We start from the raw sequence: 18,331 nt of genomic DNA on the forward strand, positions 1-18,331 counted from the left end.
TGGAACAATCAAGGTGTGAAGTTTTTCCATAGGAAAATTACCAAATCAAAGTAACCGGGGAGTCAGCCGGACGACGGCGAATATTCACAGCATGTGAATCCGTGAAAGATACCAACGCTGGAGAAATGGAGTTACAGGTAACAAACTAATCCCATCTTTCTGTAGACATGAGGCCTCCCTATTATTTTTTTTATATGTTTGCACATCACTGATCATTTTATCATCATAAAAGATTCATTCTTAGCACCATTTTTCTTTTTGCAAAATGCACACACCTCTGGACCATTGCAGTTTCAGTGTTAGCAGAAGTCACAATGTGCACTTTCATGTGTGATGGCGCTGCAGATCACCATTTACATTACATCAGATAGGGTTTTGGCTGTATTTCCTCATGTTTATATTTAACCAATGAACCGCCAACAGGAAGTGAGCTGGTGCATTAAAAGGCGTTTTGTACATGGGTGCCAACACTTTTGGAGGCAGCTTTAGGAAGGTATTTCGAGTCCAGCAGGCTGTTTTAGGAACGCACATGTTATTCTGTAGCTGCCATATTGTCAATTGACATGGTAGGTGCTGGTGTGTCAGTAGACAGACCGAGCAGAGCACACGTGTTCATTATATTTTTCAACATGGAGTATTTTGAAAATGAGACCTGTTTGGCAGGTTTCTGAGAGAGAAAGCCACCATATCTTGCACAGCACAAATCATAAAAACTCAGGAGTGCACACCATCACAGATGGCATTCCGACACAGAACCGTTGTCATTTATTTTTTCTTTCCTTGACTGCAGGTAAATATTGAGCGGTTAACTGGGGACATATGGGTTTCGTTTTTAGGTGCAGGTGCGTTGATAACAAACAGTGATGACACCAAGTAACTGCGCGCCAGCATGAGACCCTGCTTGGGATCCTCTTCTCCGTATGCCCGCATTCACACACTGAAATGGGACACCGCCCCTCGGGCACTGCAGCCACATACTTGACAACATAATCCATTCCAATCTGTTGGTACTTATCCAGGCCTGGTTTTTGCCTTTACATTCTGGGACTTGTACTTCCACTTTTCCCATTATAAAAATCGGACTACAAGTCCCACAATGCAAAGAAAAAAACAGGACTGGATAAGCAGCTACAGATTGGAAGGGGTCATGTTAGCAAGTATGCAGCCACGCGTGTGCCCCCTCCACTTGTGCCTTGTTTGCCAACAAGTGCCCAGTAATTCACATATTTTGACTACAGCAACATGCCCTTTGCCTCAGCGAGACGTCCCATGGCAAGGCCTGGGAAACTCTGTGAGTACCTGGTCGTATGATGGCAGTGAGCTGGCAGCCTAAAGGACTGGCTTTGCCGCCGTGGTTTTTAATTCCTTGTAGGAATGCAGGGAGCGTTCTTTCCAGCCGGGAAAACTATTCAGCCTATTGTGATAAGGAACCGTTATACTCGCTCGGCAACATAGCCCAAGGCCCCCCGCCCACACCCTCCCTCCCTCCAAACCTTACAACATCCCTCCTTGAGAAAACCCCAGCGTCCCAAATCCTATCTGGAGAAGGGGCTGTAGAAATCCCCCGTTGGACGTGCATTGTGTGCGGTGGGGGGCGGGGGGCGGGCAGGCGGAGCGGGACTTTCTCTCACACACAAGGAGCACATGGAACCAGCAGCCCAGAGGCGAGGAGGGGGCCGGCAACCACTGCACCCGTTGGCAGCATACGTGTATGTGCCCACACAGCTTTATGGAATAAAGAGCGGGCACATTGTCGCAGTTGTAGGCGCCCTTTCCTCCCGCTTCCGGACACGGCACCTCCGAGGCTCCTGCGGACTTCTGTAACTTTTGTCCACATCATTGGGTTTTTTTCCCCTGCATTTTTACATCATTCGTTGGGACTTCTGTAACTTTAGTCCACATCATTGGGTTTTTTTCCCCTGCATTTTTACATCATTCGTTGGGGCTTCTGTAACTTTTGTCCACATCATTGGGTTTTTTCCCCTGCATTTTTACATCATTCGTTGGGACTTCTGTAACTTTTGTCCACATCATTGGGTTTTTTCCCCTGCATTTTTACATCATTCGTTGGGGCTTCTGTAACTTTTGTCCACATCATTGGGATTTTTTCCCCGCTGCATTTTTGGATCATTCGTTGGGACTTCTGTAACTGTATCCAATCCGCTTCTCCCCCCTGCGTGTTTCTTCTGGTCCTGTCACCGCTTCTTTCGCTCCATGACCCGCGCTCCGGGACCTCGGGGCTGCCTCCTCGTCTGTCTGGGAGTCTACCTCGCCGCAGCAGCAAGTGAGTCCGCGCTGTGTCCACGTGTCTTTGTTTGGGGGTTCAGGGGTGCAAGGGCCGCGCACTCAACGATGGTGCGCCTGGCATGGCACAGCTTAGGATCTCTGAGCTTAGTCCGCCGCTCACAGGTGACGTGCGATGGGCAGTGGGAGATGCTGGACCCCGTGGGCTGGGTGAGGTGTCCACACGTGACATGGGACGGCATGAGATTCCTCTCTCCTCGTGAGCTACTCGCACCTGGCCCTGGAATACCCGAGGTCTCTGGGCTCAGTGAGATACTCACAATTCACGTGGGAGAGTATGAGTTCTCTGGGCTCAGTGAGATACACTTCACATGGGAGAGTATGAGGTCTCTGGGCTCAGTGAGGTACTCACACTTCACATGGGAGAGTGTGAGGTCTCTGGGCTCAGTGAGATACTGACACTTCACATGGAAGAGTGGGAGGTCTCTGGGTTCAGTGAGATACTGACACTTCACATGGGAGAGTGTGAGGTCTCTGGGCTCAGTGAGATACTGACACTTCACATGGGAGAGTTTTCTGGGCTCAGTGAGATACTCACACTTCACGTGGGAGAGTGGGAGGCCTCTGGGCTCAGTGAGATACACTTCACATGGGAGAGTGTCAGGTCTCTGGCCTCAGTGAGATACTCACACTTCAAATGGGAGAGTGTGAGGTCTCTGGGCTCAGTGAGATACTCACACTTCACGTGGGAGAGTATGAGTTCTCTGGGCTCAGTGAGATACACTTCACATGGGAGAGTGTGAGGTCTCTGGGCTCAGTGAGGTACTCACACTTCACATGGGAGAGTATGAGTTATCTGGGCTCAGTGAGATACACTTCACATGGGAGAGTGTGAGGTCTCTGGGCTCAGTGAGGTACTCACACTTCACAGGGGAGAGTATGAGTTATCTGGGCTCAGTGAGATACACTTCACATGGGAGAGTGTGAGGTCTCTGGGCTCAGTGAGATACTGACACTTCACGTGAGAGAGTGGGAGGTCTCTGGGCTCAGTGAGATACTGACACTTCACATGGGAGATTGTGATATCGCTGGGCTCAGTGAGACACTCACACTTCACATGGGCGAGTGTGAGGTCGCTGGGCTCAGTGAGATACTGACACTTCACATGGGAGAGTGTGATGTTTCTGGGCTCAGTGAGATACTGACACTTCACATGGGAGAGTGTGAGTTCTGCGGGGTCAGTGAGATACTCACACTTCACATGGGAGAGTGTGAGGTCTCTGGGCTGAGTGGGATACTGACACTTCACATGGGAGAGTGGGAGGTCTCTGGGCTCAGTGAGGTACTCACACTTCACATGGGAGAGTGTGAGGTCTCTGGGCTCAGTGAGGTACTGACACTTCACATGGGAGAGTGGGAGGTCTCTGGGCTCAGTGAGATACTGACACTTCACATGGGAGAGTGGGAGGATTCTGGGCTCAGTGAGATACTGACACTTCACATGGGTGAGTGTGAGGCCTCCAGGCTCAGTGAGATACTGACACTTCACATGGGCGAGTGTGAGGATTCTGAGCTCAGTGAGATACTGACACTTCACATGGGAGAGTGTGAGGATTCAGGGCTCAGTGAGATACTTACACTTCACATGGGAGAGTGTGAGGTATCTGGGCTCAGTGAGGTACTCACCCTTCACGTGGCAGAGTGTGAGGTCTCTGGGCTCAGTGAGATACACTTCACATGGGAGAGTGTGAGGTCTCTGGGCTCAGTGAGATACTGACACTTCACATGGGAGAGTGTGAGGATTCAGGGCTCAGTGAGATACTTACACTTCACATGGGAGAGTGTGAGGTCTCTGGGCTCAGTGAGGTACTCACCCTTCACGTGGCAGAGTGTGAGGTCTCTGGGCTCAGTGAGATACACTTCACATGGGAGAGTGTGAGGTCTCTGGGCTCAGTGAGATACTGACACTTCACATGGGAGAGTGTGAGGATTCAGGGCTCAGTGAGATACTTACACTTCACATGGGAGAGTGTGAGGTCTCTGGGCTCAGTGAGGTACTCACCCTTCACGTGGCAGAGTGTGAGGTCTCTGGGCTCAGTGAGATACACTTCACATGGGAGAGTGTGAGGTCTCTGGGCTCAGTGAGATACTGACACTTCACATGGGAGAGTGTGAGGATTCAGGGCTCAGTGAGATACTTACACTTCACATGGGAGAGTGTGAGGTCTCTGGGCTCAGTGAGGTACTCACCCTTCACGTGGCAGAGTGTGAGGTCTCTGGGCTCAGTGAGATACACTTCACATGGGAGAGTGTGAGGATTCTGGGCTCAGTGAGGTACTCACACTTCACGTGCGATAGCTTGAGATCTCTTGTATACGTGAGATTGTGAAGCCTGGCGCGGGCCAGCTGGAGACCTCCCCTTTGTGAGACATGGCCGAGGTCTCTCTGCTTTTAATCATCTAGGACATGGCGGCTTCTGCTCTAATTGTGTACTGCGCAGTTCACCAGCATAGCACGTGTACTGTGCCCTGCCCGAGGGAGCCAGGCCTTTCTGTGCCTGTATTGAAAGCAGAGCAGGAGCGGGAGCGGACTAGCAAGGTTGGAAGCGGAGAGGGAGGGAGTCAAGCAAGGGGTTAAAGGGATACTTTGTGTTAGAGTGGGTGCCCGTTGGTCCCCTCTAAAAGGCCTGTCTTCCAGAGTCTGTGTTGGGTGGACATGCGCACTACGACTCCCGGAAGAACTATAGGTGGGTAGCGTTGGGTGTGTAATGAGCGTGAGGGCCCTGTCACTAGCTTATCACCCCCAGTAAGTTAGTACACGACTGCACCTCTCTATACTAGTACTTATACCAGATGCACAGAAGAAGAAAACAGGTCCTTACTTGATGTGAGTGACAACACATGAACCCTGGACATTGCAAGATGGTATTTTAAGAACTCCTCTGAGTACTTGAAACATGGCATTAAAAGAGGTACCTCCCACGGATAGACCATGAGTGGCAATACTCACAAAAGGATGGCCCACTTACCTGCTGTGTGTAATAAATGCAAAGGGAGTGTACAGAGTGGCCACGCCCCTGCTTATGAATAGTTGTCCCTGGAGCAGGGCATTGCCAAGAGGAGCACTCACTTACCTGACTATGACCCTCTAATGCCATATTGCCAGTGTACTTGCTCACAGCGGGTAAGGCTCATATCTTAATGCCGTATCACTAGTGTGATTAAAGCAAGTAAGGAAGACGTGTTATCACAGCAGTAAAGGCACACTTGTGAATGCTACAGTGTTAGTATAATTACTTAGGTGACGGTTCATCGTTTCAATGCTGGAATACTAGTGTAATTACTCAGAGCTCAGCTCATCTTTCTAATATTGTATTACTAGTGCAATTACTCACAGCTCATAAATAACAGCTCACTTTCTAATATTGTATTACTAGTGTAATTACTCACAGCTCATAAATAACAGCTCACTTTCTAATATTGTATTACCAGTGTAATTACTCACAGCTCATAAATAACAGCTCACCCTTCTAATATTGTATTACCAGTGTAATTACTCACAGCTCATAAATAACAGCTCACTTTTCTAATATTGTATTACCAGTATAATTACTCACAGCTCATAAATAACAGCTCACTTTTCTAATATTGTATTACCAGTATAATTACTCACAGCTCATAAATAACAGCTCACTTTTCTAATATTGTATTACTAGTGTAATTACTCACAGCTCATAAATAACAGCTCACTTTTCTAATATTGTATTACTAGTTTATTTATTTATTTATTTATTTAATTAATGTGATACAGTCTATTTAATAAACTTTACACATATTGATAACTAAACACATATATAAAATAAGCTTCAAACAAACAAAATAGTAGCAATATAGCAATATGATAAAGAATAAGCCATTTACAAATATAACATCAATCTAAAAGCTCAAATAGCATGTAAAAAGAAAGAAAAAGAGACAGTACAAATTGTATTAATAGTGTAATTACTCACAGCTCATAAATAACAGCTCACTTTTCTAATATTGTATTACTAGTATAATTACTCACAGTTCATAAATAAAGGCTCACCCTTTTTAATCGTGCATTACGGGTGCAATTATTCAGAGCTCATAAATAAAGGCTCACCCTTTTTAATCTTGTATTATTAGTGTAATTACTCACAGCTCATAAACAAGAGCTCATCTGTTCAATATCATGTTACTAGTATAATTGCAGCTCATAGATAAGGGCTCGCCCCTTTTAATCTTGCGTTACTAGTGTAATCACACACAGCTCATGAATACGTGTTTACCTTTTTTAATAGTGTGTAACAAGTATGATTACTAACCTAGGTAAGTAAAGGCTGGCATTTGTAATATTCTAAAATGTGTTGATTTACTCACAGCAGGTGAGTAAAGGCTCATCTTTTTAATTGTTTTGCTACTTGCTACACACTACTCGCAGCTTGTAGGAAGGAGTCCGCCTATTTTGCCTGCTGCAAGTGCAGTTTCTCATAGCAGGTCTGAGGACTCCACCTTTGGACACGCCTTTTACTGTACCGTTGTTCTAGCTAGGAAGTACAGGCCTGCCTTCTATGGATCTTTTGTTTCACTAATCACAGCAGTCACTTTATGAACACTCTTAGTTTTTACTAGCGCCTCCTGTAAGCCAAAAGTATTGCATTGGTGTACAGTTAGTAGGGAGATGGAATATGAGGCAGAACTCAAAGCTTGTAGGTGTTGTTGGTTATTTACCCATCATTTGACTGCACGTGACTATGGTAACCTCTATGGCTATTCACACCCACTTCCTGCCCCTCCATGCCCAAAAAACATCCTCCTGGCATCTCTATCTTGTTGAGCCAGCTTTATCAACACTCAGTAACATCAAAGTTTCTGGTCAAAATGCCTGCCAGTGTTATTACAAAGACATCTATTAATGCAGGTTGGGTATGTAAACTAGTTGCACAGCCTGCGTTTTGTTCTATATGAGAAATTGCTATTGGTTTATAGGGCTGTGCTATTGTATGCATAGCTTCATCAGAGCGCTTTGAAACACTTGCATGTGTATAGGCGCTTTATAAATAAACATTACCATTACCACCAACCCAGGACTGACAGCTCTCAAGGGTGCAAGAGCCAAGAGTTACTGGTAATAATATCAGGCGAGGCCTTGGCTTTTTAATATGCTGTTTGTTGTAAATAGTATTACCTGTAGCAGGTAAGCACCTCACATTTTGTGAGCATTTTGAGTATGTGTACTATATCCACAGGAGGTAAGCGAACGATTGACTTTTGCCTGCTCCATTGAGCGCCACGAAGCGCTCTACATACCGCTAACCAATTAACAGAGATTCCTTGTACTCTACAAGGCATTTCCAAGTATCACAATACTGATGGCCATCTCAAGCGCACAACGCAGAGCGAAAGGCCTTCCGGCTCTTTTCATAAATAGTTGTCCTTTAACATCCAATTCATAATCATTATATCAACCTCTCGACGACGGGCGGCCTTGTTGGCCCCTGTAAAAATTCGGACTGTGGTCTTGGAGTTACGGAGACATCTCTGGTGCAAGCACTAAACCCACTGAGCTAGTATACTGCCAGTGGAATTTCTAACCCTAATGGCGCTATCGTTTTTTGCATCGTCAGTGTTTCCTGTGATCGCTTGTATGCTTGTATGCGGGGAGCGCAATCGGAAAGGGCGGCCGGGATTTCCGAGCACTTATGACTAATGACTAATACACGGTGTGATATGACTGCACCCATTGCTTCACTGTTTACTGGGGGGATTACTATGGGCAGATAAGAGATGAGAAGGATTGGCTGTCATCCAGGTCTGTGGCTCAATGGACTAATGCATCCCCTACCGGGGGCCTGTTTTTGATCACATGTTCACAGGTTCGAATCCATGCATGTTCCCCTCAGCCTTTCATCTTTCCAAGGTCGATAAAATGAGTACGGATAACAATAAACATCGCCAATAGCGCCAAGATGACCCTCTGGGGATAACCGTGCGCTATGCAAATACCCCGCTTATGTTTTACTTAGGAAACAGTCCGAAAAGAATACCGAGACACACAGCAGACAGGTGGAGCTTCAGCCTCAAACCTCTCCTTTGTGGTATCAAAAAGGACGAGGCTGTTCATGCCTCTGTGATATTGAGAGGTAGTGATCTCACACCATTCTGATATCTGTGGAGACGTTCAGCAGTATTCCTGACCATCTCTGTTTAGCACGCCGCAGGTCAATTATCTCTTGGAATTTAAGCACTCATAGATAGTATTAGCAAAATAATGGCTACTTATGTTATTAACCCAGGAGGGATGAAATGCGGAGTAGACCCGTTGCCTGATATAAACTTTGGGCTTCCAGGTTAGACACAACTCTCTGCAACACGCCCCCAACACATTGGGCTTCATTACCAGTTTGGAGGTATTTCACAGGTAAATCCTCTGAAATACCACCAAACGGATTTACAGTTACCACCACTTGGTCCTGTGGATTTACCACAGGATTACAAGTGGTGGTAGCGCTGCAAATCCCCATTTATTTTGGGTCCATTGGTCCCAATGGGGCTTTTTTTGCCGAATTACCACAGTAGAATTACCGTTGCAGTAATTCCACCAATTCTGCCGATTTCTTGGTGTTGAGTGGCAATATTTACCTCCAGGGTTTTGCTGGCGGTAAATCTTCCACTCAAAGTCAAAACTTATAATTTGGAATAGTGGTAAAATTGGAGGAAATTCAGTTACCTCCAATTATACCACTTACCGCCATACTCGTATTGAGGCCCAATGAATTTCTTAAATGTGTTCATGTTTTTCAACATGTTATCTAGCATTTATTTTTTCGAGACCAACCCCCGCACCCCCACCACCACACCCCAAACACCCCTTAAATCCAATGATACATTCCAGAGCTTCTTTTGATTTAACGAGAAGTGGTTGTATATGGGGTACCCTGGGCTCCGATGAGCTTATATTTTTGGGTTTTCTACAGCGCTACGTGTGCTTTAAAAATTCGAGAGGGAGCCCTAACCAGCCGCAATACAATATATGGGGGCGGGGAGGCTAAAAGCGCCTGCTGCGACATAAGCCTCATAAATAGCTAAAGATTGTAACCAAGTTGTGCACAAGTAACAGCGCCGCGATGCCCAAGGGCTGACTGAGCGCTATACAAATGTATAAATAAATAAATAAATAAATAAAGATCCTTTTAGAAGGCGTCACGTGTGCCCACACAGCTAAAGGTGTGGCCCGACAGACGCAGTCGAGTTTTCATGCCTGGAATTAATCGATCAAAGTTCTGGATACTCTTAAGCACTATTTTAAATTCCCTGACAACAGAATTTTAAGATCTGATCTTAAGTGATGGCAGACGTGTTTGTCACTTAATTGTGAAAAACGAGCAAGTTTATTTATTTATTTTAAATTTTTATAGAGCGCCTTATACCCACAGGCCTCAAAGCGCTACCAAAAAACAGCACATACAAGTTACATGGACCTTTTCTCGTGAAATCCTTCATGATTTATTATGTATTTGTAAGATTTTGGATATTAATCAATTAATAACTGTGTACATATGCATTGCAACTGTTTTATTGTTCAATGTTGTTAATATATAATGTGAAAAGTTACATTTAACTAGAACACACTTTAATTAAAAAGAAAATAGAAAAAATACCTGGAATCAAAAGAGAATACAATCTATTTTTAAAAAAGGTGGGCATTCCATATAACATAAATTATCACCAGTCAAAAAGTGGCCAAAAATAGAAATAGCCAGATATAAAAACGAAATCGAATCCAAATGGTCTGATATAGGTTGTAATCCCATAGTTCTCTTGAAGGTATTTCACGATTCTTATGCACTGCTAAGATTTATTAAATAACATTCTGACAAGACTTCAATATAATAGTATGTTGCAAAAATCATACAATGTCTTGTCTGTATTACATTCCCCTTCAGAGCATTACAAACAGGTCTGACGTCAAATGTCTGAAACTGAAGGTGCGATTCTAAACGTGGATGACAGCGCCATCTACTGGTGGAAGAGCAGAATTGTCACTCATTCTTTTCATTGACTTTTAGCACTGGAACATCAGGTTGCAGAGCTCACAGAGCTGTTGCTTGAAATAACGTTTTGGACTTTGCCACATCGACCTAGCCCTGTCTTACTTAAAGCCTTGAGAGCCATATTAGTCATTTGCTCACCCTCCTGGAACTCTGGGACCTGCAAGAGAAGCAGGGGTGAGGGAGTTGGGTGTAGTAGAAGAGCGAGATCTGCTGTGGGTCAGCACTGGAAACCTGTTAAGAAACCTGCGGTGGTGTGTGTGTGTTGCAGAGTGATGTGCCCATAAGGTCAGGTCGGGATATCGTGACAGGCTTAGAATTAGTCTCTGGCTGGTCGTGGCACAGGGTTTACAAGCCGATGTCCCCAGGAGTGGACCTCCGAAATGAAAGCAGGCAGAAAGAGAGTTTACACAAACACACAGTAAGAGCAACTCACTAGTAAATCACACATTGGGGCGCTACATACATTTGTAGGTAAACAGGGAGGATACCCTACCCAGACTATACTAACTCTGTATAGAGCATAAATACTACCAAGTATCCTTTACGGCACTGGAATTTGGGCATGGAAGTATAATGGAAGATTGGAAGTGTTGGAAGGGAAAGGATTGACGTGGTTATTAAGATTGGCTAGATCTGCGCCCATAGATTTCATACGTATGGAATTTAAGCTACAGAGCGTCACCGCTATGGCTATTTATAAAAGACTTTCAAAAAGTACCCACACTCCGCACGGGTTCTGTAGACAGACACGATGACACTCTCATAAATTGTTGCAAGTTATTAATCGTGTAGGTCGCTGTTCCGAGTCCCTTAGTTCTTGATGTGCTGCACTGAGAATGGGGGCGTGTGGCTGGCTGTCCTTTGAGTTTTGTTCCTTGCGTGGAGACACTTAAAATGAGCTTTTCCCGGCCCTTCGAGGACCACATTGATGTTTCGCCGATTCCAGGCAACCGCCTCATGTGTGCAGGGACTGAAACAACTTCTGGTGGATAGCTGAATACATGTCTGGGAACGCATGTTTATATAGCGCTTTACGCTGGATTCCAACCGCTCCTAAGCACTTGAATAATGGATGTTGTTATTACCCAATTCAAGGGTACTCACGTTATGGACCTGCCTCTGCCAGGATTCGATATTAGTCCGGAACGTTCAACCTAATGGACTGGGCTATCTTCCCAGCAAAACTCGAACCCCCACCACCCCCCACACTGGGAAGCTGAGGCCCTTTTCTTGAGAAATTGTTCAGGAATGCCGCTGCCTCCTTGCTCTCTGCTTTTCCTCGGTTATACAAAGGACAAGACACATTCCCCAGATAACCCGCACACCGCAGGTCCCCCGTACACCCCCCTGGGCCCCCACGGAATTCCTTATCTAAGAATTTCCCCTCCAGGCATTTCATTGAGGGATCCAGGTGCCAAGCACAAGCAACATCTAAAAAGACATCGCAATATTAAAAACAATGCCGCTACAGCATCGCTGCCAAGTTCCCTGATGCCAGCCATGTCTGGCACATGCACCCAGCCCTGGCTGCTAAGCCAACTGCACTTTGCGCTCTGGGACTATTTGACTCTTTTTCTAAGAATCCATCTCAGAACAGTTTAATATACTTTGGAAGTCGCTCCCAGCCAGGTCCAGTGGGTGTTCAACAATCACAGACTGGTTTCATCCAGGTTTGGGGTTCAAGTGTGTAGTCCATATGTTTAGCATGTGCTGTAGTCACGATATGACCGGTGCCATCATCAAAACCTCAAAATAACCACATACAGTATTTTCTTATAGAAGGCTATCATTCCAATGTAGGCTGCCTGGTGCTCTCGTGCCGTGTTCTGAAATAAACCTCTGAGAAAGGGGACAGGAACAAATAGCACCAATCAGGTATCCAGCCTGTCTGGCTAAAAGTCAGAGAGCATTTTAGGAACATAAGAATGACCACAGACCTTTAGGTTTGGGAAATATGTCTGTTATAAAAGGCTGTAAAGTGCATAAAGCACACTGGGCTTGCTGCTCATTTCATTTTTCACAACCACCCTCCCTTGCCCCCACATTAAAGTGTGTGTACCATTAAAGTGTATGCAGACTGATTTGGACAGCCACAGGCTTTGGGAGCGAGGAGAGCATGGCTGTGGCAATGGGGTCGCCCCTCTTCAAAAAGCATGACAACCATAGACTTACGGCAGGCATGCTTACCTCCACGGTACCCCATCTCACACAAAGGCGCCTGCAACTTCTTATAAGTGGAAAACACGCCCAACACCCCCCTATCAGAATGCTCCAAGAGTGGGTACACACAAAACATCGCCCTACGATGGCAACACACTTATTTTCCTGGCCATATACGTATTTACCCACGAATCAAGCCAGATTAAAAAAACTGCAGTACCCTTTCGGGATAGCTGTCGCCCCCTTTCTGCGGGGTAAATCCGAGAGGAGAGTTCACAGTTACGTACCTGCCCCTTTTATCGGGCAAGCCCGCGCATGTGCAAATCCCATGACAACCGCAGGTTTAGCAGCTCATCACCCCACAGGCAGAACTCGAGTATCATGAAAACTGGACCCAAATAACTGTTGCCACAGCGCTTTGAAGCTGGAGGTCCCTGGCATCAAGCGCCATCCTATACAATAATCCATCGTTGAGAGGGACGGTGGAACGGCGTACACTGGCACTATATAGGAAATGTTTTAACTACACAGGCGGATAACTCATTAGAATCTTGGAAAAAGGAGTGTCTGGAGACGATGCAAAAGGCAGATATTGTCCTTGATCTTTTATTTATGTATTTTATTTAATATACATGTAGCAATTAAGCTTTGTATATACCACATACCATCCTTAAAATACACAGATCAAACGGGTTGATCTTTTCATACATGACCCAGATCGGGCGGAAAAAATATTGTACCATGATTGGATGAAGACCTGCGAAGAATCCTGGCAAAAATGTAATACTTATACATGATTTGCTACTGGAATGTTCTACCATGATTGGATAAAGACCTGGGAAGAATGTAATACTTATACATGATTTGCTACTGGAATGTTCTACCATGATTGGATAAAGACCTGGGAAGAATGTAATACTTATACATGATTTGCTACTGGAATGTTCTACCATGATTGGATGAAGACCTGGGAAGAATGTAATACTTATACATGATTTGCTACTGGAATGTTCTACCATGATTGGATGAAGACCTGGGAAGAATGTAATACTTATACATGATTTGCTACTGGAATGTTCTACCATGATTGGATAAAGACCTGGGAAGAATGTAATACTTATACATGATTTGCTACTGGAATGTTCTACCATGATTGGATAAAGACCTGGGAAGAATGTAATACTTATACATGATTTGCTACTGGAATGTTCTACCATGATTGGATAAAGACCTGGGAAGAATGTAATACTTATACATGATTTGCTACTGGAATGTTCTACCATGATTGGATGAAGACCTGGGAAAATGTAATACTTATACATGATTTGCTACTGGAATGTTCTACCATGATTGGATAAAGACCTGGGAAGAATGTAATACTTATGCATGATTTGCTATTGGAATGTTCGCAATAAAACCGTTTAATCAACACCCAATGTGTGTAAGATTCCCCGACCCTAGATATGAGAATCTGTTTTTAAGATTACGTTTTGATGTATGGTTGACTAGAGAAGTCTCAGGAACGTATTCAATTGGGCAACTGAGCGGAGGCCATGTCGATTTTGTGAATGAACTAGAGACCATTAAACACATTGTAGTTTATTTTTATTATATTTATTTGCATGTTTTAAAGCGCTCACACGAGGCACTGTTACAGGATTATGCCTTAGTTGCACATTTATAATGCGCTTAAGAGGTTTCTAAGCGCATACCTGGGTATCAAACCTGTGTTGTTTTGTGACATCTTGTTTCCAAGGCGAGCACGTTGCCGCTGAGCTATCCTCCCGGGGTAGTGATTTGTCCTAACCCATTAACGCAAAGGAGGCCATTCTTTTATAAATATTTTATGGACTATAGAGTTTTGATTGAAGTGAAAATCTGGGAAGTGATTTTTAATGGTCATTCGGTTTCATTAACATCGGTTGTGATACATTTTTTTGTTGTTTTTAAAGGTTTTAATGAGTAAAAAGGAAGAATTTTAAGAACTGGTTCATGGGAAAGTGTAAATGTGATATTTTTTTTAAATTGTTTTAAAAGGGTGATGGAAATGAGATAAATGGATTTAATTGTAAATTGTATTATGTGTGAAATTGATGTTCAAAGGTTGTAAATTGTCCGACAAACAACCATAGAAAAACCACGATGCCTACGGGCCGCTGAGCGCTTTATTAATCCAAATAAATAAACAGGCAAATAAAAATAAAATAAAAAAAACTATAGTCCATATTATTATCGTCGTGCCAGTCGTAGACAGGGAGAGAACTTAGATGAAAATGGAAGAGGGGGTGGGGGCGTTCATGTAGTCTCATTCAAAAATGCATAGGCGACTACTTAAAGAGTTTAAGGGTGGGCGGACAAACTTGGGTGGGAGCTGTGAGGGTCTTATCGTTGCATACCAAAACAGTAGAAGAAAGGTTGTCAACAAAGACATATCGTTCCCATGCGGGCGGGTGAATAGCGTGGGTATGTAGCTGCCCATTAACAAAATGCACGTCCGGTCCCAGCCAGTTTATCTTTTTTCCATTCTGGCGTTTATCGCTCTCATTCTCCAAGGTGCAAAACGTGGTTTGTGTGTGGATCTCCCGTTGTTTTTAGACGGGTTGTAATACAGTGGTATCCACACAAACAGCACAGCATGCTTTTTAAAATAACATTGAAAAAAACCACCACAAGGGTCCTCATTACAAGTATGGCGGTAAGGCAACAACAGCGCCGGTAACGCTACCGGCACCATTGCTACCGTGCCGCCATACTGGGAGTTCTGCTCGCGGGTACCCTTGCAGCCACCAGGTCTGACCTGGTGGCCGTACGGACACCCGCGAGCAGAACATGATGGTAGCACCGGTACCGTTACTAACGGTACCGGTGCTACCACCCTCCCCATTCCCATTGAGCCCTACTGTGCTCAATGGGAATGGGGATGTACCGGGCCCGGCACCCGTGAAAGGGCAATTACCAGGTCCGGCTGGGCCAGAATAGCCCGGTAATTGCCCATTTGTGGGTGCCGGACCCGGTAGCCAGTTTGAAGGTAGCCTTGCAGAGATACCTTTTTTTCTTCTCATAGCTAGCCCAGATATTTGATTGCTCGCTCCAAGGCCGGCCGTAGGCAAGACAGGTCTGTGCCTTCAACAAGGACTCTGAGGCAGGGCCGCGACAGAACCTACATTTCAGTGGTCGGGGACTAACCCTTCAACTGTTGGGACAGGCGCTAACTTCAGAGACGGTGTGGGAGGGGCAAACTAACTTCCTTACGCATTCTAATGAGACAATTCTAGTGCTACTTCATTGTTACAAGCAGTTAACTCTCTGCTTTAAGTCTGAACGCGCCCACTTATGGACTACTGTGAGAATGAACTGGCTCCTATCACCTCTCTACCCTTCCAATCACTCCCCTGGCATGCAAGTACTAACCCCCCCATCACGATTTAAATTGCCTAAAAATGCATGTAGATGAATGAAGGTGCTCACAATGAAATGCTTTACGTTAGTAATTGCTGGGTCTTTGTTAACAGCGAAGCCCAGGCAGTGGTCAAAGTGAGCGGGAGCGGTGATCCTCTACTTTTTTTAATTAAGTTTTACAGTTCCTATACTTTTATTTTAAAAAGAAAATTGTAGAAAGAAGTTGAAACTTGCACTTTCAGTGCTGTGCACTGAACATTCCCTTAAACAGCAGGTGCATGTGTTTGGGGGTGTGTATTGTGCATGGGAGGGGGCGTGGTGATGGGGTGTGTGGGGAGTGGGTGCAGGCCAGCAGGGAACATAGTTCCATTGCTTCTTTTTGTACACTTCGACTCCTGAGCCCAGGCGCCTTTAACATCTGTGTCCTGTTCTGTCCGGCCACAGCTCTGCAGGGCAGCCAGGTCGGGTCAGCATAACCCAAAGTTTCAGGGGGCTGAAGCCCGGTCAGCTCAATGGTGTTGCACCACTGCTCCGTAGTCATGGGGTGGAGGGGGGTAGGTACCAGTGTCAAGAGTGCACAGTAATACACATTTCTACACTGCATCCTGTCTGAGTGTCACGCCATTAGCTCCCAACCCATTGTGACCAGGTGCGCAAACAGCGTGGCAGGAGTAAAGCACCAAACTACAGAACAAGTCCTGTCTTTTCCTTCTTTTTCATAATATGGTAAATTGGGTTCTCCCAATGGGTGGTCAGAGAAGGTAGCAAGACCCAACTAGCCATCTTCATGGTTTGCCTTTCGCAGCTCCAACAATAGCACTACAGTTTGAAATGCAGTGGTGTGAATGTTTTTCCCTGTATTGAACCAAAGAAAGCACACCTGAACTAATAAAGTAAGAATTTGGCCAGTGCTTCCCATTATCGCTTTTTAAAATAATGCGCTGAAATCATGCATTTCACGTAAAAAATGTCATGGGTGAAACGTCGGTGTTGCGGGTAGAATCACACTTCAAATGGTGGCTTTATCATTGTGAGTTCATGGTGCATGTCCATCTGCATTTTACCATAATCCCATTTACAACTGAGTGACACTACAGTTGGAGTGTCTTTGAGGTGTCAGTGCGCAGTTAGAAGGGACATCCCATTGAATAGAGCTATGGGCCCTGAATTTGTGCCATGGTCTTATATTATTTAACGGTTTATCGAGAAGCCAACCGCAACACGGGGAGTTCCTTCCCGCCCCACTCAAGGTGAGACACAACAAACTGTTTAACAGATTCTTTAATTTAGCCCTACATCAGTCCCACATCATGCCCCTTGGAACTCCACCCCTGAGCTACCAATCAGCCAAGAACCAGGCCAGTGCACAGGAAATATATTTGTTTTTATTTCAATTAAAAGTAAGAGAAATCACACGTTCTTTGTGGCTCACCATTAAATCAATTACACAAATTAGTAAAAAAAAAAACAAATCACCATTCTTTGCTTTCTACACATATCCCTTCAAGAAATAGTTAAACTGAACAATAATCAAAACAATTATAAACGTAGTGCTGTGCAATTTCGATTTTTCTGCAGGCTTAAAAGGCTAGCAGTAGGGTTTCAAGACTGGTACAAACACATATGGCAACTATGAGTTCACCCACACGTTTGTGTTTGGTTTAAAATAAACACAGGGTGATTTAGCGGTTGTTTTTCAGACCCCCTTACTTTGGTCTCTGTTGCGGAAGTCAGACAGAAGAATTGGAATGATTTGGGGAATGATAGATTTCAGACCCCCCCTCCACTTAAAGACCTCTATTAGGGGAAAGTTGGACAAAAAGATCGGAATGATTTAAGACACCCCCTTCCTTAATGAAGTCGGGGTCAACAGGACAAAAAGAATTACCCAATTAAATGATAGGCTATAGTTTTTCAGCGCCCATTGTGAAGTTAACGTTGTTAATTTCAAATATTAACAAAAAGCACCCTGTAGTGTTCCACCAAATGTGGAATGAAGTCTGTTCATCTTTTTAGTTAAATAGGCTAAGGATCTACACAGTTCTGCCCCCCATGCCCACTATAAAGGGAAAAGATTTAAGGCAAGCAGACCCCACCCACCTTTTTGGTTTCCCAGGGCTCATTTCTTTTTACATAGATGTCACAAGTTTGTCCTGCTCTCCACGATACCAGTGTCCCTCACACCGTCTCAGGCATTTCAGGAACTCGGCACTCAGACACACATAATACACAAAGCCAGAAGTGGGGTGTAAAAGCGCTGTTATGCTAACACGCACACCAGTGCTTGGGAGGGCTGCATTCGGCTCTACCCCTCCCAGGCCTGGCTCATCCTTATGTAATATTATTCTCCTCTAATTAACACCATGTATCATAACATTTTTCCCGAACAGGGAGAAAGAAAGCACATTTTGTATCAGCATATTGTCTTTGCATAGCAGCCTGATGCAGCCTTGG

At 44.8% G+C, this 18,331-nt stretch overlaps 1 protein-coding gene across 4 annotated transcripts in view; it reads left to right on the forward strand.

The window, feature by feature from the left end:
- Positions 1-1,571: 1,571 nt before the first annotated feature.
- The window catches only part of LOC138447752 (intercellular adhesion molecule 5-like), a 353,302-nt gene continuing 336,542 nt past the window's right edge, over positions 1,572-18,331 (forward strand). Inside the window, exon 1 of one of the 4 annotated variants that reach the window (XM_069604069.1) lies at positions 1,572-2,284. In XM_069604069.1, coding sequence (XP_069460170.1) covers positions 2,215-2,284 — 70 coding nt within the window. In that variant the 5' untranslated portion in view covers positions 1,572-2,214. The remainder of the gene's footprint in view (positions 2,285-18,331) is intronic. The other 3 variants (XM_069604070.1, XM_069604067.1, XM_069604068.1) reach the window with 3 other exon arrangements.

The sequence above is a fragment of the Ambystoma mexicanum genome, chromosome 3q, assembly GCF_040938575.1.
Source record: "Ambystoma mexicanum isolate Mex_15411 chromosome 3q, UKY_AmexF1_1, whole genome shotgun sequence".
Lineage (NCBI taxonomy): Eukaryota > Metazoa > Chordata > Amphibia > Caudata > Ambystomatidae > Ambystoma > Ambystoma mexicanum.